The 25,337-nt window shown below is 39.4% G+C and overlaps 1 protein-coding gene across 4 annotated transcripts in view; it reads right to left on the bottom strand.

Moving 5' to 3' along the window:
* Window positions 1-25,337, bottom strand: part of Cand1 (Cullin-associated and neddylation-dissociated 1) — a 484,840-nt gene that overhangs the window by 323,684 nt on the left and 135,819 nt on the right. For 2 of the 4 annotated variants that reach the window (XM_067766309.1, XM_067766308.1), the window contains exon 3: window positions 8,259-8,548. The exons of 1 other annotated variant lie outside the window; for it this stretch is intronic. In XM_067766309.1, the coding sequence (XP_067622410.1) occupies window positions 8,259-8,548 (290 nt within the window). The remainder of the gene's footprint in view (window positions 1-8,258; window positions 8,549-25,337) is intronic. One more of the 4 variants, XM_067766310.1, reaches the window with a different exon arrangement.

Below are 25,337 nucleotides of genomic sequence, written 5' to 3'. Positions count from 1 at the left end.
GACCAAGATCGCAATGACGTGCAATGTGACCTGGGTTGCCGCACTTGAAACATTTAATAACTCCGGCATTCTTCTGTTGAGATCCCTTCAGTGCTTCCAAAATTGTTTCTACCCACTCTGGCCTTTCTACTTCCACACGGCGTGCTTTATATGCTGGTTTACTTAATAGGGAGGCAGTTTCCTGAGTCAATGCATGTGATACCGTTTCAGCAAATGTGAGCTTTGGGTTTGCGTATGTAGCTCGCTTCGTTTCCACGTCCCGTATGCCATTTATAAAACTCTGGATTTTTACCCTCTCGGTGTATTCCACGGGTGCGTCCGCATTTGCGAGATGTGCTAGCCTTTCAATATCCGACGCAAACTCTTGCAATGTTTCACCAGGCCTCTGGAAGCGGTTCAGCAACTCCATTTGGTATATCTGTCTCCTATGCTCAATTCCGTATCGTCTCTCTAGAGCGTCCATCAATGCTTCATAACAGTTCCGTTCGCCCTCTGGAATGGTTTGTAAAATCTCAGCTGCAGGCCCTTTCAACGCCATGAACAATGCAGCAACTTTATCTTCCACATTCCAGTTGTTCACTGCTGCGGTCTTCTCAAACTGTAGCTTAAAGACCTGAAAAGGAACAGAACCGTCAAAAGATGGAGTTTTTACCTTTGTATTACTCGCTGAAGCAGCCGGCCGATTAAGTTGCAATTCCTGTATACGACCTCTCAACGCATCCACCTCTGCCTCGAATTTTTCTTCAAACTGCATTATTTTTTCGTCCATGCGCGCTTCGAGTTTTGATGATATACGCGCCTCTTGTGCTTCTAGTTGTACTGTTATGCGTGCCTCTTGTTCTTTCAGTTGGGTTGCCATATATGTCTTTTGTTCTTCCAGCTGTGATGACATATTTGTGGATATTTGTGATGATATTTCTGTTATACGTGCCTCTTGTGCTTCCATCTTGGATGTTAAAAGTGTCTCCTGCGATTCTAGTTGTGATGCCATATATGTCTTCTGTTCTTCCATCTTGGATGTTATACGGTTCTCCTGCGATTCTAGTTGTGATGCCATATATGTCTTCTGTTCTTCCATCTTGGATGTTATACGGTTCTCCTGCGATTCCATATATGTCTGCTGTTCTGCCAGTTGAGATGACACTGTCGATGTTTGAGCAGATATTGCAGCTAAAATCATGTTCAAATCTGTACTGGTAACCGTCTGCGGTGTTTCGTTCTTCTCTTCAATTTTTGTTGTCTCCTCGCCATCAAGATGAAAGACATGCTCTTCCACATCAATTCCTTCTGCTTCCATTGCTTCTCGTAGCCGTGCCTGAAGTTCGAGTTTAACGCCGCTTGTATTCAATCCACGGCTCTCCAACTCCTTCTTCAGTTGCGGGATCTTCAATTCACTTAACTTTGCCATGTCCTTGTTGTCCTCCGGAATTTATTCAACAATTCCTCTTCTGACACCAATTGTAACGATTTTACTTGCAAATCCTCTTATTTGCCCCTTTTGCTAGGTTCGTATCGCTAAACTGTTGAATAAATAACTCCAATATTGAATAATGGAAAAATGGCCTTTATTAAAATGCTTCACAATAACACTCAAACTGTGCAACGAATAGCTTAATAACCAAACTGATAGCTCAAATGAAACTCCACTAATCAAAATAATACTGGTATTGCTCGCTAGATATCTTCTTAGTCGTAATTGCTGATCAACTCAAATCAAACTGAATTACTTCTTACTCGCCTGCACTGCTTTTATAGTTTACGCTGCATATTTCTAGGCTCTTCGATTTCCAGAAGTTACTAGTTGTTTCGGCTACAAAATCGCCAGCCACAACTACGTGCACAAATTATTGCTCTCTCTTGTGACAACTCAGATAAGGTATATGCATGTGTTTGCAGTTTACAGTCTCCCGCACACACATAAGCGTATAAGTAAATTCATCGGTGTGTGACATCTCATCTCTTGCTGCCTTGTATGTAAATGTTGCTCGTCGGAATGTGTACATATGTGTACATATGTGTAGACGCAATTATTTATTCGTTTTTGTAGATACATAATGATTGAATTATTGATGTGCATTCACGTCACTGCTTAGATCGGCTTAGAGCTGTCAGCACTCCTTAGTTTTGCTAATATTCGTAACAATATGTATTTACATTCTACCACAATATTCTCACTGTTAATACAACAACAACAACAACCACAATATTCTTTATTTTAAGTCGAAAAGTATATCACAAGCAACGGAAGAGCTCTGCGCATATTTGATGCAGCCATCCAGAAATTACGCAAGGATTTTTTAAGAAGGCTTAAATAGATTGGCATATGGCGAAAGGCGAACTCAACTCGACTTGGCCGCCAGAAAATTGCTTTGCAGAATGAATGCAGGCAACTCCGGCGGATTTGTGTTATCCCGTCGGTCTTCTTCTTATGCTCCTCTGTTGATGTTGCTGTGGCACCAATTCATTACGCATTTCAGTGAATACCACATGAAATGCAATAATGTGCATTGTTTATACCTTATTTCTTAATTTCAAACAAATTGGCAACAATAATTAAACTTTAAAATTTTTTAAACAAAATAAGAAATGCGCAACGAAATTTCAATTGACAAAACAGCTGACTTCGAAAATTCGAAATTCCTATTCCCCAATTATTCTTCTCCCTAGGAGAAAAGAGTTGGAGGAATTTTTCCGCGGGAATAAAAAAATCCGCGAGAATATTTAGAATTGGTCTGTATATGTTTGATAGCTCAGTGGCTAGAGCATTCTCCCAAAAAACATTCAGGTTAGAAAACAATTAAAACACGAATCGAATTCTAATGTATTTCCCTAAGGCAAAAGGTTAGAGGACGATTTGCGAAACTGTCGCGAATTATAGCATTCTCGACAAAAAGGGAACTTCGTTCTCGATATCGAGAAAAGGGTTTCTTCATGTCATTCAAATAGCACTTCAATAATCTGCTCGCCCTCCTTTTTACTACCTTTATATTAAGTCCTTTTCATGTTTGTCCCCTCATTTACATACGAATTTTTGACCCACGGAAAAATCTTTTTCGGTAACTTCCCGTTGAGCCAGACATTTGATATTTAGAACATAGTTCAGATCTGGGGCATTCCAATGTAAGTGAAAAAAAATCCGCTAGGTGGAGCACGGAATCAGATATACAGAAAATTAATTTTAAAATGGAAATTTTGCGATCGACTTTTACTAACTTCTCGGTGATCCAGAGACTTGAAACTTAGCACATAGTTTACGAGTCGATGGTACTACAATTCGTGGAAAACAAAATGCCGCCAGGTGGGAGACGAATCGAGATAAATGAAAATCCCTGAAAAAACGAAGGGAATCTTGTGATCGATTTTTAAGTAACTTCCCGGTGAGCTAGAGACTTGAAACTTGGGCCGTGAGCCAGAACCCGGTGACAATGCAATATTTGATCAAAAAAATTTCGCTAGATGGAGCATGGATCGAGATATTAAGACATTATAAGATATTGGTGACAATACAAATTACATAAAACAAAATTCCGCTAGGAGGCGCGCTGATATAAGTACAAATCCTTGAAAAACAAGGAGAATCTTGCAATCGATTTTTGAGTAACTTCCCGGTGAGCTGGAGATATGAAACTTGAGCCGTAAGTCAGAACCCGGTGACAACGCAATATTTTATCAAAAAATTCCGCCAGTTGGCGCATGGATCGAGATATTAGGAAAAATAATTTTAATTTGGGAATCTTTCAATCCATTTTTAACTATTTTACCGGTTACCTAGAGACTTGTAACTTATCACATAGTTTGATACCCGGTGACAATAGAATTTATAGAAAACAAACTTCCGCTAGGTGGCGTGCTAATTGAGATAACTTCAAATCCCTTAAAAACGAGGGGAATCTTGCGATCGATTTTGGAGTAACTTGCCGGTGAGCAAGAGACTTGAAACTTGGGCCGTGGGTCAAAACCCGGTGACAATGCAACATTTGATAAAAAAAAAATTCGCTAGGTAGCGCATGGATCGAGACATTGAGAAAACTAGTTTTAAATTGGGAATCTTGCAATCGATTTTTAACTAACTTCCTGGATATCTAGAGACTTGAAACCTGAAATAAAGTTTGATCAAAAAATTTGAGCTACGTAACGCACAAGTCAAACTATTTAGAAGATGAGGCCATACCTTCATGGCTGGCCTCCTGAGTGTTGCAGGCGTTGTAGAATTCCATCTCGTTGAAGGCCCAACTCAATGCACGTCCTTGCATACTTTTAGGCGTACGCGACTTTCACCACAATTCTTTTAGACTTTCAGGCGTATGCGAATTTCACCACGATTTTCAGCTGTACAAATTAAGTAGGTGAGAAATGAGGTGGAATTCTCTTGTTATGATGCGTGGTGGAATTCTGTTGTTTTCGCCAGCGTTGTCAGGAAAATTCCCCTAATTCTCTTAAATCTTGGGAATTAACTATGAGGATTATCTTCAAGTTAATTCCGATCAAGGCAGTTAATTTCGGACTTTCGTTCGTCTATCAGCCGCTTAACCCACCATTCTTTATCATGACGCTTCTTATACCTTGATTTTCTTTAGTGAATTTTTGGGAGCAATGACCCAAAAAGTAGTGAATCACGGGTTCTGGTGAATGAACTATTAGTGTTGTTGATGCAGCACAGCCAAGAGGTAATTCTCTAAACAAATTATGTTGTTACTAGACTTAAAAATTTTCTAAAATCTGCCGGCACAAAATTGTTATGCTTGTTGAGTTAAGCCAGAACTCCATGGATAGCCTCATGGGCGTTGCAGGCGTTCTAGAATTCCACCTCGTTTGTTAGCTATTCAATCTACAGAGCTAAAAATCGTGGTGAAAGTCGCATACGCCTGTAAGTTTGACGCGCATGGAGTTGGGCCTTAAACGCCCAACTCCTTTCAGCCGTTCGCAACTTTCACCACACGGAGGGAAATCTATAGCTCGATCACCCACAACTATTGATACTACATTAAATAAAAATTGTTAATCCTTCCACATCAGTAAATATGGATATGCTATCACTGTACGAATGATAAATCAGTATTGAACTGGTATCCAAACAAAGTATGCGTAAGAAATCAATTAACTATTGATAAATTCGGCATTCTTAAAAAAAATTAAATTTGACATTTGGCTTCAGCATGGTTCGAACCCTGTTCGGATGGGCTATGAGCCCAGTGCTCTACCATTTGGCTACGGCATGTCATGAAATTTACACAGCAATATTCAAATATATGAAATATAAAGAAATTTTAAATCCAAAAAGCATGTCAACAAGTTTTAATATTGCTCTCACGCCAATATGAAGTAGTACAGTGCCGTCCATAAATATTTTTCTTATACAAATAAAAAAGTAAGGTCCCAGCAAAAAAAAACTTTTAAATTGCGATATGACTTTTTATTAGATGCAAGTAAGATTTGATAGTGGATCCATTCCAAATAGATATCGCACGAAATACGTCGCTATCAATAGCATAAATGATAAGCAGCCCAAGCATTTCCCTCAGTGCACGATTTTTAGATGTATAAATTGAATAGCTGAAAGCTGTGAAACCAACCATAGCAATACACAAAGCAAATACAAGACAAAAACCCTTCTGGTTAAATGCCATTATATCCAACAGATGTCGCTGGGTGATGCACCCCGGCCAAGAGAATTACGGCGACATCTGCTGGATATAATGGTCATATACATATAACCAGAAGGGTTTGTGTCTTGTATTTGCATATTTACCTTTTGGCTGTGGTGCATCATCCAGCGACATCTGTTGGACATAGTGGCATTTTTCACCAGAAGGGTTTGTGTCTTGTATTTGCATTGTGTATTACTATGGTTAGTTTCACAGCTCTGAAACTCAACTAGAATAACAATTTTGTGTCAGCAGATTTTAGAAAATTTTAAAGTCTGGTAACAACATAATTTGTTTAGCGTTGACACAAAGCATATATACACTTTGAGTTGTAAGCGCAATTTGCTTGCAAAATTTTGATATAGATTTGCAGGCAGTTCTAAAAAATTGAAAATAAAAAGATAATAAAAAAAATTTAAGAACTACCTTTATATAAATGGACCAAAAATAGAAGGCAATTTTTCCTTAATACAGACATAGTCTTGTTGATTTTTAATTAAAAAACTTTAACAATAGCTCTTGTAAAAGAATTTTGGGATTTAAAATTATAAAGGTAGAGCGCGTGTTTAAATTTTAAATAATCAATTAGTTAATCCCAAGTACATGGTTTGCCTTAAATTGAAAGATTGCGCTCCACCTTTATAGTTTTAAATCCAAAAATTCTTTTACAAGAGCTATTGTTAAAGTTTTTTAGTCAAAATTCAACAAGACTATGTCTGTATTAAAGGAAAAATTGCCTTCTATATATAAAGGTAGTCCTTAAAATTTTTGTATCTTCTTTTTATTTAACTTTTTTGATTCAAGTACTTATTATTATAAATAAAAAAAACTCATTTCGCAACTTATAATATTTCCACACAACTTTTCACTATTTTTATTTTGTTTGTATGACACTGAGGATGAGTGATCATATCGTGCAAATAATCGATAACTGTGACAATAATCATAACATCGCATTTCTAGTGTTATTCGAATCGTTCTACAGTCGAATTCTAACCTAGTTTTCGATTCAAAGTGCATTAGAGACCTACATTAGAATTCTAATGTAAAATTACAATATTCTCTAGCGTTAGAAACTTGTGTTTGCTGGGCTACTGTAATTCGGAGCACGTCCGTTCGAAACCTTGCCACCGTCTACAAGGTTTTTTTTTAATGCTTGTGTAAACTTCTCTTTTTCACAATTGAAACCCAGCTCTGCGTACTTATTTTCGCGAAGCCCGGTATAATGGGTACTACAAATATGGCAGGTTGTACAAAAGAGTTTCAGTTTTAGGCTCAAACTTTGAACAGAGTATAAACGAGAATAACTCTCAATATAAAAATCATGTATAATCAAGACACATGCTTAAATTAAAATTTAGATATTCATGTTTTAAAATTTCAAATAAAATGCAAACTTGGTGTTAATTTGTAAAAAGGACACCTCACGAATATGAATTCACTTTGAAAATATGACTTAATAACACTAAAACAATTCCATATAAAAACTCAAATGAATGACACGATTATTAGCGCTGGTTTTCGCATTCACTATATTTGGGTAGTCTGCGTCAGCAAGTCAGTATTTTGGTTTCGCTAGCAGCACTAAGCGCTCACTATGTAATATACGAGGTGAGCCTTAACCTCACTGCATGGACAACAGAATAAATAATTAAAAGAGGTGAGAGAATGGTGCTGTTCTGCACTAGCTTTTTGCATTATATTTCATTTAAAAATAATCAACAACAGCGTACCAGAGTCAATACATCGAGGGAGCGTTATTGATTTTACTAAAGCTTTGACCTTAGTAGCGTCTTCTAAAAATCTTAAAAAAAAATATATATATACGCCATCAGTATTTTTTTAAAGAATGATTTTAGGATATGCCCCCGTTAATTTTTAAAAGTCGAAAATAAGGGCCACCCCCCTGTAGAAACTAACACTCCAACTTGCGTTGGCGGTACGGGCCCTACATGTTTAAGGCAGACGAGTTTTCGCTAAGAAGCTAGGAGTGCTTGCCAAATCACTGCCGAGGGACGCCCCGCTTAGAAAAACTTATTTTTAAATTATTTAGAGTCGCTTTACCCGAGGCTTTATGCCCAGGATGTTAGGTCTAGTAGGCGGAGCACGCTACCACTGCTGCCTATTACTTCAATGAAATTTTTTGTGACTTAAGTTCACTTGACGTACAGCAGATTATATTTCTAACTGAGAGCTGACTTTTCATAAGGGGTTAAACTCAATTATTTACGCCTACTTACAGAATTAAATCTTTTTAAGTCAATTAAAAAATTTAGCCCCTTCATATTAGGTTAACTCGGAGTTAAAAACATAACTGTCCTTTCTGTAAATGAGCCTTACAAATTTTAAAATTAACTCTGAGTTAAATTGTTGGGCAAGTGGGCTATAGCAGGTTTATAAAGCTTCTTAAAATTACCTTTCCATACAAATTTTCAAATATAAGAGCTTTATAAACCTATTTTATTTTTATGAATAAGGGGATAGGCCGAAATTCAGCACTTTCTATATACTGAAAGAACAAAGAAATTATAACGCCTCAAATGTCTTAAAAACGAATGACTCAAAACGCTAAGTGCAAATTTTCACGCAACTCCTCATATGATTGTATATTACCAAATCGATGCCAAACATTGAATATAGGTGCGGAAAGTCACCGTATTCGAGTCATTTGCCAAGCCTTTCAAAATTCGCTGAATAACCTTGTCATATGTGCAGTCATCCGCCAGAGAAAGAAGATGTGAAAGTGCAATAATTGAACGCTTCCTTACAGCTTGTCGAGGTGATTCCAGTTGGGGCATCAAGGCCTTTAATACTGAGTTATGAAACGGTACCAAAAATAATCCAAAACGTGAAAGCAAGTCGGTAAGAATATCAAGCGCTTCGAGTTTAACAGATACGTCTTCCTATAAAAGTAAAAAGAAAAATGTAATTAAAAGAGGTTCATTTTGCTTTGAATAATCTATACTTAGTTTGGAATTTGATTTGAAATTTCGCGTCAATTTTATGAATTTCGATCATTTCTATGGGCTATTTCAGAATAAGGAAAGCCAGGTAACCTTACGGAAGAAATTCCGTGATATGGCTTATGCCGAACAAGGAACACCAGTTAACCAGTAAGAAGGCTCATAGTGGTGAACTGTTCATATTTACCTCTATTGACCATTGGAGATGCCAGGCAACGATTTTAGGATGTTTAAAGTCATGAACCAAGTAACAGATGACGCATTAAAGAATGATATGTAATAGGTTAGGTTAGGTTTGGTGGCAGCTACCCTGATAGGGGAAGCTCACTTGGACAACATTAAGGTCCGTTGTGATACCACATACAATAAAATAACGGTGCCGTATATATAGCTACTTAGAGAATCGTTGGGTAGCAACGATAAAGTTTCAAATAATACCGATCCCAACCTTGGATAAATCCTCGTGATATGTAATAAAGGGGAAAGAAATAAAACAAGAAAAATGATTTCAATTGGACTTTTTGTGATATTTTTTTTTAAATTTCTATAGCAAAAACTAAATTCCAATTATTATTTATGAGACAACTTAAAAAAAAACTACACAAAACTTTATTTTAAGACACTATCCATGGCTTTTAGAAACCCCGGCGAAGAATTGTCAGAGGTTAGTGTTCTTCCCCCACAGTTGTAAGGCGCAATAAGATCCTTAATTTGCTTGCTGCCAGCGCTTGGGGGAATGATAAAGAAGCACTGTTTTCAAAGCAATTAGCCAGCCGCCTGACTTAAGTGAAACTCGACGGAGAAGGTTGCAGGCCTGTTAGAATACTGCACTCATACCTGCTGAGGAATGTCTCCTTATGACTCCTTAACATCATTCACGTAGTGCCGCTAAAAGTGCTCAATGCCAAAGAGTGTATAGAATTGCGAAAAAACAAGATATCCCAGCAGATAACACACAATGATTTACGCAGCCCTACATTCATCACCATGCATTCATGATTTGCAAATGCATATTGGTTGTGATACAAGCTGTGATGTAATAGATTGAATACGTATGCGATTTACATACATAGAAAGAGTTTAAGCTAAATTTGTTAGCGCATATATTTTTGCATATTTCGTAATAAATGCATATTTTTGAATATTTCATTATAAATGCATATATCTACATATTTCGTGATATACTCATATATTTGAATTTGAAAGGTTTTTCATAATTTTAAATTTAGTTCCAGCTGCGATACAAATTAAAATCGCCTTTAACTTTTGCGCTTCCCAACACTTGTCGAAAGCTAAAAATGCGGAAATGTAAAATTGGTATTTTTGTGTTACTTCTTCTTATAAGCATACATGTGAGCTAGAAAGAGAAAAACACTTCATTTCATTTTTGTTCTTGCCCGTTTTGAAAAAGGCGAGTTAATACAAGTGGTGGTAAAGGAAAGTATGTGTGTAATGTCAAACTCAACGTGAGTTCAAATTGATAAAGAATGCGAATGATGATTTTGACATTTAACATCCAGTATTACCATATATGTACGTATGTATGTATGTCGGAGTGCCACCACTTGTAAATATTCGTTGGCTTTGAACTTTAATTTGTCAGTTCGTGGAATTCGAACAGTTGTTGGCACTTGTTAAGCGCCAAATACACGACACGAACATTTCCGCAATCTTGTTCGCAGCTTTGGCAATACACCATACGAACTTTTGGCCGAACATTAGTTCTCTTTCAGACAGCAATGAATGCGGACAACAATTGTGCTGCAGCAATATTGCTCGCTGTGGCAATTAAGCGTAAAAAAAAAGAGAGAAGATTTATACATTTCAATAAATTCACTCAGAAATTTTTTATTGTCCATTTTACTTTTCCGCGCACGTCTGTTCCGTTCAGAAATTACTACGATTATGAGCTATTTCGCCATACACGCACGAACAGTTCGCGCAAATGTTCGCCAAAAATTAAAATATTTGATTTTTGGCGAACATTTGCGCGAACTGGCAAACACCACCATACACGACAGAAAAGGTCGCAGAAACATGACATAACGGGAATGTTCGCGGAAATGTTCGTGTCGTGTATTTATCGCTTTAATAACACCTGAACATTTTCTTGAGTTGATATAAAGACTGCGTTTGCAAATTTAAAGTTAAAAGTAAGCACTAGTTTCTGGAAACAATTAAATGTTTATATTAATATGAACTAATCTTTCTTTACATAATGCCAAAGGTAAAAGAAAGGCTATCTTCTAAGTTGGCAAGGTATGTGTCTGAGTTTCCAGTCTTCAGAAGTGATGGAAGCATATTGTATTGCAACCTATGTGATAAAATGGTGAATGGAGATCACAGATCCTGTGTGATGCAGCATTTGCAAAGCGCCGGCAAAAAGAAAAAGCGAGTCAGCAGTTTATATGAGCTTACAATAAATAATATCAAAAACGCTATAAAAAACCAATACCTATGGATCTCAATGGACGAAACTACTGACGCGTCAGGCCGATATGTTGCAAATGTGGTAATAGGTGTATTATTAAACTATGAGCAAGTCGCAAAGCAAAATTTTTTGATAAACACAGCTTTATTAAAGGCAGTAAATCACTGCTCAATAGCTCGACTATTTGCGGATTCAGTTGACATTTTTGGACAAGATTTCAACAAGGAGGCTATACTTCTTGTCATCACTGATGCTGCTCCGTACATGGTGAAAGCTGCAAAAGCCATTAACGTTTTTTACCCGAAAATAGTTCATTTGACGTGTTTAGCACATGGATTGCATAGGATATGTGAGGAAATTCGCAGCTGTTTCCCAACTGTTGACCGACTAGTAGCAAGCGGAAAAAAATCATTTCTGAAAGCACCCTCACGGTTGGCAATTTTTTAAGAAATAGAACCTGAACTACCCTTGCCGCAACAACCAGTCATTACGCGGTGGGGAACATGGATACAAGCCGCAGTTTATTATGCAGAAAACTATCAAAAAATAGAACGGATCGCTAATATGATGGATGCAGAGGATTCACAATCTGTGAAAGATATGCAAGAATTATTCAAAAATCACGATTTGAGTTTGCAACTTATTTATATAATATCTAACTTTTCTGATTTAGTTGAAGCCATAAAGCAGCTTCAAACAAGTAATTTAAGTCTAGTTAATCAAATTAAAATAGTTCAAGATGTAAAAGAAACTATTGATAAATGTAACTCCGACTCTGTAAAACTAAAATTTGCAAATGTTTTAAAAAAAATCAAGGTTTTAATATCCTAAAAAAATAGCTAGTCAAATTTCTGAGCAAAATTCAAATGAAACGGAGCCTCTTGAAAAATTCTCAATATCAGAAATTGCCTCAATTACCTCAGTTGAGGTAGAGAGAAGTTTTTCCATGTATAACGCAGCTTATCGTGCTAATAGACGTAGTTTTTTGTTCGAAAACTTGGCACACATGTTTATTGTTTATTTTAACAGCCACATACATACATAAGTACAAAATTAATCAAATGTTTAAAATGATATTTTCCACCATAGTCCATGGGACAGGGATTCAACAAGGAAGTGGCGCGGACCATGGGTTGTTTTAGTTTATCTAGCTCTTATCATTGCCCAAGTAATTAAAAACTGAAAAAATACAATTTAAATGTCTGCAGAAAGGAACCCTCTGTATATTTTTATATTATTTTTTCACCGCTTCATTTTCTCCTGTAGGGCAGAGAGATAACCTAAAAAACCTATTGTCCGAATCACTTCCGTATTCAGTAGACTTTCCGTCTTCCTCGCCTGGACTACTAATTTTAAAATTTATTATTTCGTTATGTTCTGTTCATGTTATGTGTTTCCTTTGATAAAAGAAAAATAAACGTTTTATTCTAAGAAAATCTTTTGAAGTTGAGGTTTAATTGGAAAAAAATTTTTTTAGCGCATATTTTAAGAGCATATTATTCTGTTTTAAGGACTTTTTTATGCGCATAAAATTTGTTAACGCATATTTTTGGTTGCCCTGTTCATCACACAGTGTCATTTGTTCTTCACGCACTGTGAGCTCCATAATTCAAACTGCTTCAAAATTTATTTTTGACATCTTGGTTGCAGCATAATAGGGCGTTTCTGTGAATGACACATTTCCATTTCACAGAGATAAAAGAAGGGCGGATGCGGAGATATCCCGATGTCTGATATCAAGATAGAACGCTTAAATATCATGCATTTGAGTTTAGTTGTTGTTGAAGCAGTGCTTTGCCCCATCCAATAGGTGCGATCACTCAAAAATTGCCATCAATATCCTCTAACGGAAACCCACGGAAACTTGGTGTTTCAGCAATGTTGTACCAACGAAAGTTAAAGGCGTTGGTTCCACACTGCAACTGAAAAGGGTTTGTCGTACGTACAGGACATAAGAGTTGCGACTCCCTGGATTTGGCTTTCTTCAACTGCGAGCTTCGGATATTGACCTCTGAGAACGGGGTTCGTCTGGCATTTATCGGCATAGGACATTTCCGACGATTTTTCGGTTCACGTGGTGAATATGGTCGCTGAAGAATTGGCCGGTGATAATGCAAATTTCTTAAGGCGAAAAAACACCAAAGACTAGAAAGATAGTTGTTAATTTTACAGCAAAGTTCATAGATGAAAGGGCAGGATAAATAAAGAAAGCTAAACACTTCAAAAGCGTTACGTAATTTGACAGTAACCAAAATTAAATTACAAATACGTGGCATTGCGGGATCTTTAGTCATTGGTTCATGGTTTCAAGGTGTTGTGCAGCAAATTTATGGAGGTGAAACAACTTTTAGAAAAGAGGAAACTCTAAGGAAAGAATACAGTACATATGGACATTTTTTGTTTTGAACGAAATATATATATTTTTACAAGTATAATAATATTTAAGGCAATCGGCATAATGGAACATAAATGTTTCAGAACGATCCCCCTTATTTATAAACAACTAAATAGGTTTACAAAGATTTTTTACTGGAAATTCGGCTCAAAATGTATAAAATATGTGTATTTTTATTTTGTTTTGAAAAATTCGGATTTATAATGCGGATTGCTTTATTATAGCCGGCTTTATTTTTATTATTCTTTAGATCACGAGTTGTAGCATGACTTGAAATCCATTCTATGCATTCTACTTTCACTGCATTCAATTGTTCAATATATACATATTCACATGTAGTCAAATATTAATACCATACCCAAAATAGCCACTTGAGCTCAGCATGCATTTATGCATTTATGCATACTTGCACATATGATTCACATTTGTTTACCTTTGTCAATTAGTCACATTGACCGACGAACCCAGTACACATGTACAGTACATATGGATCTAAATAGGTTATTGTAATGTATACCATATGCTGACTTGAATTTATGTACATTTAGTTTGTAAGTATTAGTGTAGATAGGTATTTTAATGTAAGAAACCTATATATATATAAATCAAATTCTGTGTGTTTGTTTGTGGTAGCCTATGGAAACGTATTTCCCACATTTCAATCATCACCAAATTTTAGCTATAGGTTCAATCAAGACGAAGGTTTTTCATATTTAAGAACTAAGTTCTGGATAGAGTCTTGAGATCAAAACGTGGACCTGGGTAATCCTGGGATATGTTTGTACAATATGGGTATCACATGGAAGCTGTTCAGGTGTATTTTGATAAGGGGTATTTTTCGTACCCCTGGGTGACTAGGGTCTCGATATATAGGCGAAAACGTGGGCCCGGGTACCTCTAGAATGTGTTTCAACGTGATTTAGGGTAACACTAGGATGTGTTTTAACATTATGGGTACATATCAAAGCTGTACATATCGAAGCTGTTGATGAGTAGTACAGGGTAGTTTTCATACCTATTTGTTACTAGGGTCTCGAGATATAGGCCAAAACGTGGATCAGGGTAACACTATGAAGTGTTTTTACATTATGGGTATCAAATTGAAGCTGTTGATGTGTGCTTTAGTACATACTAGTTTTTATACCGCTGGGTGACTAGGGTCTCGAGATATAGGCCAAAACGTGGATCAGGGTAACACTATGAAGTGTTTTTACATTATGGGTATCAAATTGAAGCTGTTGATGTGTGCTTTAGTACATACTAGTTTTTATACCGCTGGGTGACTAGGGTCTCGAGATATAGGCCAAAACGTGGCTGGATCCCCTAGAATGTGTTTATACAATATGGATAACAAATGAAAGTTGTTAAGGAGTGCTTCAGTACAGGATAATTTTCATACCTATTTGTGACTAGGGTCTCGAGATATAGGCCAAGATGTGGCCGGATACCCCTAGAATGTGTTTATACAAGATGGATAACAAATGAAAGCTGTTGATGAGTGCTTCAATACAGGGTAATTTTCATACCTATTTGATACTAGGGTCTCGAGATATAGGCCAAAACGTGGATCAGGGTAACACTAGGAAGTGTTTTTACATCACGGGTATTAAATTAAAGCTGTTGATGTGTGCTTTAGTACATAGTAATTTGTATACCGCTGGGTGACTAGGGTCGCGAGAATAGGCCAAAACCTAGAATGTGTGTGTAATAAAATGAAAGCTGTTGCTGAGAGCTTTAAAGTAATTTTCATTGTGATATTCGATTTAGTCGCATAAACCTGGCAAAACTGATAAATATGCATGCGAAGCCGAAATAAAGACATGAATTAATAATACCCACATACTTATTTACATACGTTCTATTCCATTTGCCTGAAAGTTGGTATATAAATTTGCCTATATTAGTATTTACGATCCTTTTTTGCGGGAAGTAGACCAGAGCCAGACTGGGAGTGGGACTGAGACTCGGAGTGGGACTGGGACAAGGAATGGGACTGGAACAAAATACATACCACCCTTTGGGACTGGCAATAAGGGATGAAGAAGAATGAGAAGAACTTAAGAGAAGAGAAAAGAGGAAAGGAGACACTGAGACCAAGATACAGATGTATGTAAGTAAATTAAAATTGTAAAAATATTAATAGAACAAGGAATAAAAACAAAGAAATTTTATTAAAGCTTAAATTAGTCATTTTTTCTAAGAAACAGGAAACAATTAAAGGAAATTTTTATTTTCTCTTCAAATTGTGTTGGTGGAAAAAATTGGCAAACGGCATTATGATAGCAATAGCCAGATATGAGATAGGAAAAGAAAACTCTGGAAATTCGGAGAACATAATAATTAAATATAAGCCACGAGCTGAAAAAATGTTCCAAACATTCCAGATGTTTGGTTAGCTGTTTTAATTTGCGTAATTGTGCTATTGATCATTGCAATAGCTATGATACTTAAAAATTATATAAAAAGTAAATATAGACATCTGAAAAGCATTCAAGAGCGTATTTAAAAGTTCATTTTAACAAGATGTAAACATCAAGTTTAGTACCTTACTATTTAAAACTTTTTACCTTATTATTTTAAACCCAATCCGATTTTGAGGAAGAGCAGCAAACAATAACCCCAAAATGCCTCAATCAACACTACAGACAGCTTCATCAGCGCTGTCCAAGTTCGATGGCAAATCAAGAATTTGCATAATTTTTTGTGAATGCTCCTGATATCTTTGCACAAATCAAAGATAATGATGAAGCAATAGTAATACCAAAATTCACCCAACAAAAAACCAGTAAATCATACTCCAACAGTAAAGTGCATGTACTTAAGCTTCTTCTAGCTACGCTTAGGGTCAAAAAAAGCCGAGGAAACTGTTTTCCTTGGTGCGGCGTATCTACAGTCACTACAGCTGCGTAACGAAACTTTTTAGTTATTGTGGTTAATATCGATAATTCCTTAACTAATTATGTCGTATTTTAAAACGAGAAAGTCCCAAGCAGTTTTCGTAAAATCAACTATATTTCATATAAGTAATAATTTTATCCTTGAAGAAAAAATTAATATAATTGTCTAAATAGAACAAATCACGCAAAATATGGAAGCGTTAGCGGAGAACATTATAATGAATTATCCCTAAGGAGATTCTGGACGAAATATATTGAATAGGTGACTCTATTCACACGTTATCAAAGTGGACGATCACAAAATGTCACTGAACGCATTAATAGGAATATCGTCAGGATAGCTCCTGTGAATACTGTGAGGACCGAAATCCACCGGCTTTGGGGCCCACACATTCGAACCTAGATAATCTACAATTACAAATTATATATCATTTTTCGAAACACCCTAATGTATATGACAATGAATTTATATCAGTGCATATAGCATGTAAAACATATAAACCTGAATTATATAAATTGCATTTACGCACATAAAATAATCAATTTTCTGAAACACCCTAATGTACATTTATATATTTAATAGTTCGCAAAAACATAATTTTCTCTGCCCGAATACGGCAAATATTTTGGTTGGATATTATATTTTGCATAGAGATCAAACGGGAAAAACTTTGGCTTTGCATTGAGATCAACGAACCTGCTGAAATTCTAAACACCGATGGGAATACAGCAACGCAATAAGCAACACACATAATCTCGCATTGCAAGAGCACCAAAAACGTACAAACATACGTATACAAAGGAATTTCAACCAAGCACAACAGGCATTGAAGCGAACTGTCAAGGCGGACATCGCACAAAGAGGAAAAAAAAAATGCAATGTACTAGAAAGACGTCACCTTAGCATACCAACAACACAGCATGGGTACCAGGCAGCCATAAACATTACACTTGAAAGTTACTTACGAAGGGCAACCAACTCGTTGACAACAACAAGGCACAATAAGCAGGCAGCAGAGGGAAATTGAAAGTAACTATGCTAACTGGTGATGCGTACCAATGAACTCGAATGCTAGGGGCAGTCCAAGGGGAATTACTACATACGTAATTTAGAGATAAATACTTATATGCAAGTAGATAATTCGATATATGGGTAGAATAATACAGTTAAATGTAAGATACCTATTGTAAATACATATAATAAGTAAAATTTATTGTTGCAGGATAACTGTCCACCTGCGCGTGGACAAGTATAAAAGGGCGAAAAATTTTGCGAATTTGGGTAGTAGCCAGCTAGGTATAGTAGCCTGCTAACGCCTTGTTTAGCGGTGAATGGGACTCCTGGGATTTTTCCATCTCACGAGTTCTTTATTTTAGCAACTTTGGGGGTTTTTCCAACCCCATCGTTAGAGGGATTGTGGTGGTTTTTCCACCTCCGCAACCTTCAGGAAGAGCAGGGTATCTTTAAGTTATATACTCGGTGGGGGTTTTACCAACTCCACCGACTGGGAGGAAGTGGTGGTTCTCCACCTCCGCTTTCTTTACGAGTAGTCTGAGATTTTAGTTTAAGCGTAGTCCCGGTGGGGGTTTTCCCAACCCCATCGTCGTAGAACCGACGGTGGTTTCCCACCTCCGTCGCCGTAGTTTTAAGGGTAGTTTTGATAATTTGAAAAAGAGTTTATAACGTTTTTAACAACAAACAGGATCTTTCTCTTTTAAAAGGAGACGATAGGGATTCTTCTCTAATTCCACAGGGATCCTGGACGGACTGAGCATACCCCGGCGTAAGGAAAAGTCCGTCACAAATGGCGCCCGAGCAGGACTCTGGATGCATAGACTCATGGTAAGCAAGTAACAACACGGGGATAACTACAAGAGGATAGGGAGGATATAAGCATACAGAAACCAACGAGGGACACATAGACACAATGGCAAGTCACGTGGGTATAGTACCTTAACCGCGAGGAGCTGGTGAAGTACGCGGTAGAATTTGAACTAGAGAGCAGTGGAACAGTGGATGAGTTACGAAAGCGCTTGGCGAGCTTAGTCCAAGCGCAAGGTAGCGAGTCAAACCTCGAGGCCCGTTTCATCGAATTAGAGACCCAGCATCGAAGACCAACAACTCCAAGGCCTGGCGACCAGCTAGCGTTACCAGGCAGCAGCGGCGTTTCAGCCGCGAATCAAACGATGGGGCAGAAGAAGAATCCGGTCGATACACCCAGAAACGAGGAGCAGCAGATATACGCGATATACCAACCAGCATCACATACAAATATAATGGATCGAGTACGTAAGTGGGGTCTGAAATATGACGGTGGCAAGGACCCGCTATGTTTTATTGAACGGGTGGAGGAGCTGGCCGACAGTTACGAAGTTGGTCGCGATTCCATCCCACGAGCGTTACCTGAGTTGCTGAAGGACAAGGCCTTGGTGTGGTACCGGAACAACAACAGGCAGTGGCAAGAGTGGGAAGCCTTCAAGAAGAACTTTCTAAAATTTTTCCTGAGTTCGAGGTATTTCGAGCAGCTAGATGACGAGATCCGGCGGCGTACGCAACGAGCAGGTGAGCAGTTTAAAGACTACGTTTTATCGTTACAGGCACTCATGCGTCACGCTGACTACAACGGCGAGCAGAAGCTGAACCGGATTTACAGAAATTGTCGACGAGAGTACCAGCTTTACATCAAACGGAACGAGTTCACCAGCCTATAGGAACTGGTAAGCATGGCCGAGGACTACGAGAACATTATACCGGAGAAAGAAACACTGAGGCCAGCGGAGAAACCTTTTGTGCCGCGACGGCCAGCCGAGCATTATCACTATATGCACGAAGATGAGAGACAAGGAGATCGGAGACCGGAGGCGCAATGCCAAGCGAGCACGCCAGAGCATGTGACGATACCGCACCAAGGGCCCGCATGCATGCAGGCGATGTGGGGAAAGCGGACACTACGCACATGGGTGTCGCAACGAACGAAGAGATTTCTGCTGGCAGTGTGGCCGAGTAGGTATACTAACGCGTGACTGCTGTCGTGGACAGCAGGGAGACGAGCAGAGACCTCATTGGTATCGAGGGGTGGCGTCTCAACAAACCCAACCTCGTACTCAGTAAGCACATTTAGGAAGACCCAAGGGCGAATCTTGGCTGCAGTAGCCCTGGTTGGAGAAGAAGTCATTGCGTCAGTAGATACGGGGGCGACACGAAGTTTCATCAGCGAAAAGACAGCGGCGAAAATAAACGCACGGAGGTTCAAGAAGATACAGACACGAGTGGTGGTGGGCGATTGCAGCGCTGCATGGATAGCGGAGGCAGTGGACGTAGAGGTAAAACTGGGGGATCAAGTGCATCAGAGTGAGTTGTTAGTTCTGGGTTAGTCGACAGCATGGTGATTGGGACAGACTATCTGGCAAAGGCTAAATTTGAGCTGAGGCGTGGCAACGAAACAATAACGCTACGAGCAGAAGAGAGAGCGCAGGAGATGGTAACGTGTACAACCATGATGGAGGGCGAAGGTAACGCAAATATCGACAAAGACGTGAGGAGTGACGTGGCGGTGAGTACCTTTCTAAAGCGTGAATTACAGATTTTCGAAGAGATGACAGGAGTATCCAACGTTGCCACGCATAAGATAGTGATGCGAGATGACCGTCCAATCAAACATCGGTATTTCCCTAAGAACCCAAAAATGCAAGAGATCATAAACAAGGAGGTAGACGAGCTGATAGAGAAGGGTTGCATCGAACCATCTCACAGCCCACACAGTGCACCAATAGTTCTAGCCCGGAAGAAGAACGGAAAATTGAGACTCTGCGTTGACTATCGGCAGCTCAACGCACGCTCAGTGCCAGATGCGTACCCACTCCCAAGAATACAACATATCTTGGATAGACTACGTAGGGCGCGTTTTATCAGCAGTCTGGACCTCAAAAATGGTTATTGGCAAATCCCGATGGAAGAAGATAGCAAGAAGTATACAGCATTCACCGTGCGCGGCCGAGGGTTGTATCAATGGAAAGTGATGCCGTTCGGTCTACATTCCGCTCCGGCTACGTTTCAGCGAGCACTCGACCGTGTTATTGGCCCAGAGTTGGAACCAAATGCGTTTGCCTACCTGGATGATATCATCATCACCAGCACAACCTTGGAAGAGCACATAAAGCACCTAGGAGAAGTATTTCGGCGGCTATGGAGGGCGAATCTGAAGATCAACCCGGAGAAATGTGAGTTTTTTAAGAAAAGTTTGAAATATCTAGGCCACGTCCTCAGCGAGGAAGGAATACAAACGGATCCTGACAAAGTTGCGGCTATCAAGGAGCTGACACAACATACGAGAGTTAAGGCGATTTCTGGGGATATTTTCTTGGTACCGGAGGTTCGTACGCGACTTTTCGCAAGTTGCGCACACATTGACGTCAATGTTGAAGAAGGGAAGCAGAAGGGAGCAGTTCTCACACAGGGGTTGGATGACGAGGAGCGAGTGATAGCGTATGCTAGCCGCCGGTTGAATAAAGCCGAGATGAACTACTCACTAACTGAGAAGGAATGTTTAGCAATCGTGTGGGCAATAAGGAAAATGAGACCGTATTTAGAAGGGTACAATTTCACGGTGACCACCGATCACCTGGCTTTGAAATGGTTGAACGCGATCGAAAGTCCGTCAGGCCGGATCGCTAGATGGGCACTCGAGTTACAGCAGTATTCGTTCGACGTACAGTATAGGAAGGGTAAGATGAACGTGGTCGCAGATGCACTGTCTAGGCAACCACTGGAGGAACAGCTGGGTAGCCTTACGACACACGAAGACAGTTTGAGTTCCAAGTGGTACACGTCAAAGGTGGCTGAAGTAACGAGGACGCCAGAAAAGTTTCCCGAATACGTCATAGAGGAAGGAAGACTATACAGACGAATTGGAAGTCAAATGGATGGTGAGGATGCGGTACCATGGAAGTTATGCGTGCCGACATTGGAGAGGCGAAGAGTGCTTAACGAGATTCACGACACACCAAGCGCAGGACACATGGGGATACGGAAATCCATCGCGCGTGCAATGATGCGGTATTACTGACCTGGGATGTTCAGGGACGTACGGAAGCACGTGCAACAGTGCCACGCATGCCAAGTCTACAAACCCAGCCAGCAACAAGCTGCAGGTAAGATGCTCACGCAGATTTCAGATGAACCTTTTGCTACCGTTTGTGCAGATTTCGTTGGACCACTTCCTCGCTCGAAGCATGGTAATACGATGGCATTAGTTTTCGTGGATAAATTGTCGAAATGGGTAGAGATCATAGCAATACGGAAGGCGACGGCGGAGAATGTGATCAGAGGTACGAGGGAGAGGATTTTGGCCCGATTTGGCGCGCCAAAAATCCTAATCGCAGACAATGGAGCACAGTTCACGAGCAAGCATTTTAAGAAATTTTTACAAGAGGCTGACATAAAGCACCAGCTAACGGCACCGTATACACCGCAAGAGAAGCCGACGGAGAGAACGAATCGTAACATCAAGAGGATGATAGAGTAATTCACTGGGAAGGAGCATAAGACATGGGATGAGTTGTTGCCAGAGATGACACTAGCACTGAATACGGGCATATGCGGGTCAACAGGCTACAGTCCAGCATTCGTGGTACAGGGTAGGGAACCGAGGATCCCCAACGCCCTCTACGATGAGCAAACATTTAGCACAGGTGAGGAGAAGATGGCTCTCAGTGAAAAGATGGCGAAAATGAGAGAGGTATATCAGATGGTACGTCGTAGACAACAGCAAGCATCAGCGGAGCAGGCAAGGCATTATAATTTACGTAGGAGACAGTGGCAACCGGCGGTGGGCGACTTGGTACTAGTAAAAGAGCATCAGCTGTCCAAGGCAGTGGACAATTTGGCAGCAAAGTTAGCACCAAGATACAGTGGGCCTCATCGTGTAACGAACTTCGTATCGCCCGTAATCGTCGAGCTAGATAAGGTGCATAACGGCAAAAGGAGAACAGCACACATAAGCGAGCTAAAAGCGTATCATCAGGCGACAGTCGAAGAAGCAGCAAGCCCAGCAGCAGAAAGAAGAATACGTTCACCCCGTGAGCGTGGTAAGACGAAGGCGTCTCGCCAAGCTCCGAATAGGGGCTTCACCGAAGTTCCCATCGGGGAACAAACGAGACGACTGACGACGATAGCAACAACACAACACGCACCATCATCAGCATCGTGTAGTAGAACCCCGAACCAACATTTCACCCAGATATCCACCGAGGAATACACAGAGCAACTGGCCGTAGTAAGAGCAACGCCACACGCGTCAACATCGCAAGCAGCCTAGGCCACGGAAGAAGATCAGACGGATTACAGCACGGTAGCGACATGTGGTCCACTAGCACTCGCCAATCCAGGTGCAAATGGTTCCGGAATCGAACGCGCAGACATAATCAACAAACAAAAGGTGGTAGATGGAGACCGGAGTGGGTGGCACACAGCACAAGCGCAAGCCCCAACCCTGTACAGCGGGATCCAAACGGCGATGAACTACGCCAACAACATAGCTAGCCAATGCTATAACCTGATGACCGAATTCTGCATAACATTTCATTTTAGAACAAGGCCCAGATCGCGAGAGATTGCCCCATAAGGAACGCAAGCATTGACCGCTACGAGAAATTGAATTTTACAATGGTGACAGTAAGTCACATTGCGGCAGGTGAGGGGAGAGTGTGAGGACCCAAATCCACCGGCTTTGGGGCCCACACATTCGAACCTAGATAATCTACAATTACAAATTATATATAATTTTTCCAAACACCCTAATGTATATGACAATGAATTTATATCAGTGCATATAGCATGTAAAACATATAAACCTGAATTATATAAATTGAATTTACGCACATAAAATAATCAATTTTCTGAAACACCCTAATGTACATTTATATATTTATTAGTTCGCAAAAACATAATTTTCTCTGCCCGCATACGGCAAATATTTTGGTTGGATATTATATTTTGCATAGAGATCAAACGGGAAAAACTTTGGCTTTGCATTGAGATCAACGAACCTGCTGAAATTCTAAACACCGATGGGAATACAGCAACGCAATAAGCAACACACATAAGCTCTCATTGCAAGAGCACCAAAAACGTACAAACATACGTATACAAAGGAATTTCAACCAAGCACAACAGGCATTGAAGCGAACTGTCAAGGCGGACATCGCACAAAGAGGAAAAAAATGCAATGTACTAGAAAGACGTCACCTTAGCATACCAACAACACAGCATGGGTACCAGGCAGCCATAAACATTACACTTGAAAGTTACTTACGAAGGGCAACCAACTCGTTGACAACAACAAGGCACAATAAGCAGGCAGCAGACGGAAATTGAAAGTAACTATGCTAACTGGGGATGCGTACCAATGAACTCGAATGCTAGGGGCAGTCCAAGGGGAATTACTACATACGTAATTTAGAGATAAATACTTATATGCAAGTAGATAATTCGATATATGGGTAGAATAATACAGTTAAATGTAAGATACCTATTGTAAATACATATAATAAGTAAAATTTATTGTTGCAGGATAACTGTCCACCTGCGCGTGGACAAGTATAAAAGGGCGACAAATTTTGCGAATTTTGGTAGTAGCCAGCTAGGTATAGTATCCTGCTAACGCCTTGTTTAGCGGTGAATGGGACTCCTGGGATTTTTCCATCTCACGAGTTCTTTATTTTAGCAACTTTGGGGGTTTTTCCAACCCCATCGTTAGAGGGATTGTGGTGGTTTTTCCACCTCCGCAACCTTCAGGAAGAGCAGGGTATCTTTAAGTTATATACTCGGTATGGGTTTTACTAACTCCACCGACTGCGAGGAAGTGGTGGTTCTCCACCTCCGCTTTCTTTACGAGTAGTCTGAGATTTTAGTTTAAGCGTAGTCCCGGTGGGGGTTTTCCCAACCCCATCGGCGTAGAGCCGACGGTGGTTTCCCACCTCCGTCGCCGTAGTTTTAAGGGTAGTTTTGATAATTTGAATAAAGAGTTTATAACGTTTTTAACAACAAACAGGATCTTTGTCTTTAAAAGGAGACGATAGGGATTCTTCTCTAATTCCACAGGGATCCTGGACGGACTGAGCATACCCCGGCGTAAGGAAAAGTCCGTCACAATACATTTAACATTGTTCCAGAAACTTTCGCGGAATTGAAGGATAGTATAAACTTGAAAACTATAATATTGTTGCTCCCCCGTCAATTGAGGTAAAATAATTATGTAGATGGTCCTTGGCTAGAACAAACTTCTTAGCACAAAAATCCTTCCTCTTTACTAAGCTGGTTCTGCGAAAAAAGAAACTGGCCTCGGAGCGGCTGGGGACGAGTCATATTCCCTGAATAGCGCAAAATAAATAAATTCATAACGGGAAAATAAAATTAATATTAAAAATCTTAAAGTAATTTCGGTGGAAGTAGGAAACTAGAAATCATAAAGAGAACCTTATAATATATGAAGCGCTAAATAAATTTGCAAACGACTAGTCGCACTCGTTTTCAATTCCCCAAATTATAGAAAATTCGTAGCATAGTAGATACAAGCAACCTAATTGTTGAGGATAAGATTGACTTAGGGCAATACTTTAACAGGCTCAAAAATGCCGGCAATCTAGGACTTGTAAAAAATGAAAATACAGTTGTTCCTTAGAAGACAAATTATTCAAGATAATTATACTGCAGGAGGCAAATTTAAAGAAATATATACCAAGGTTCTCAAAAACTTAAAAATAGGACTAACCCCAGAGGTTATGAACGTGACAAATCCCGACAAAATTAAAGAAATTCTTCATAAATATCATGAAGATCCTATATGAGGTAGCCACCCAGGAATAAAACGCATGACAGACGAGATAAAATAGAAGTATAGCTGAAAAAATATGAAAAATGATATAAGAAAATATATTAAAAATTGCATCCACTGTACCTCCTTCGATCCATTGGTTTAACTACTTTTACTATACAACTACCTTACA

The sequence above is a fragment of the Eurosta solidaginis genome, chromosome 2, assembly GCF_040869045.1.
Source record: "Eurosta solidaginis isolate ZX-2024a chromosome 2, ASM4086904v1, whole genome shotgun sequence".
NCBI classification, from domain to species: domain Eukaryota; kingdom Metazoa; phylum Arthropoda; class Insecta; order Diptera; family Tephritidae; genus Eurosta; species Eurosta solidaginis.
The sequence above is the reverse complement of the archived record's forward strand: the minus strand, read 5'-3'. Positions and strand labels throughout refer to the sequence as shown.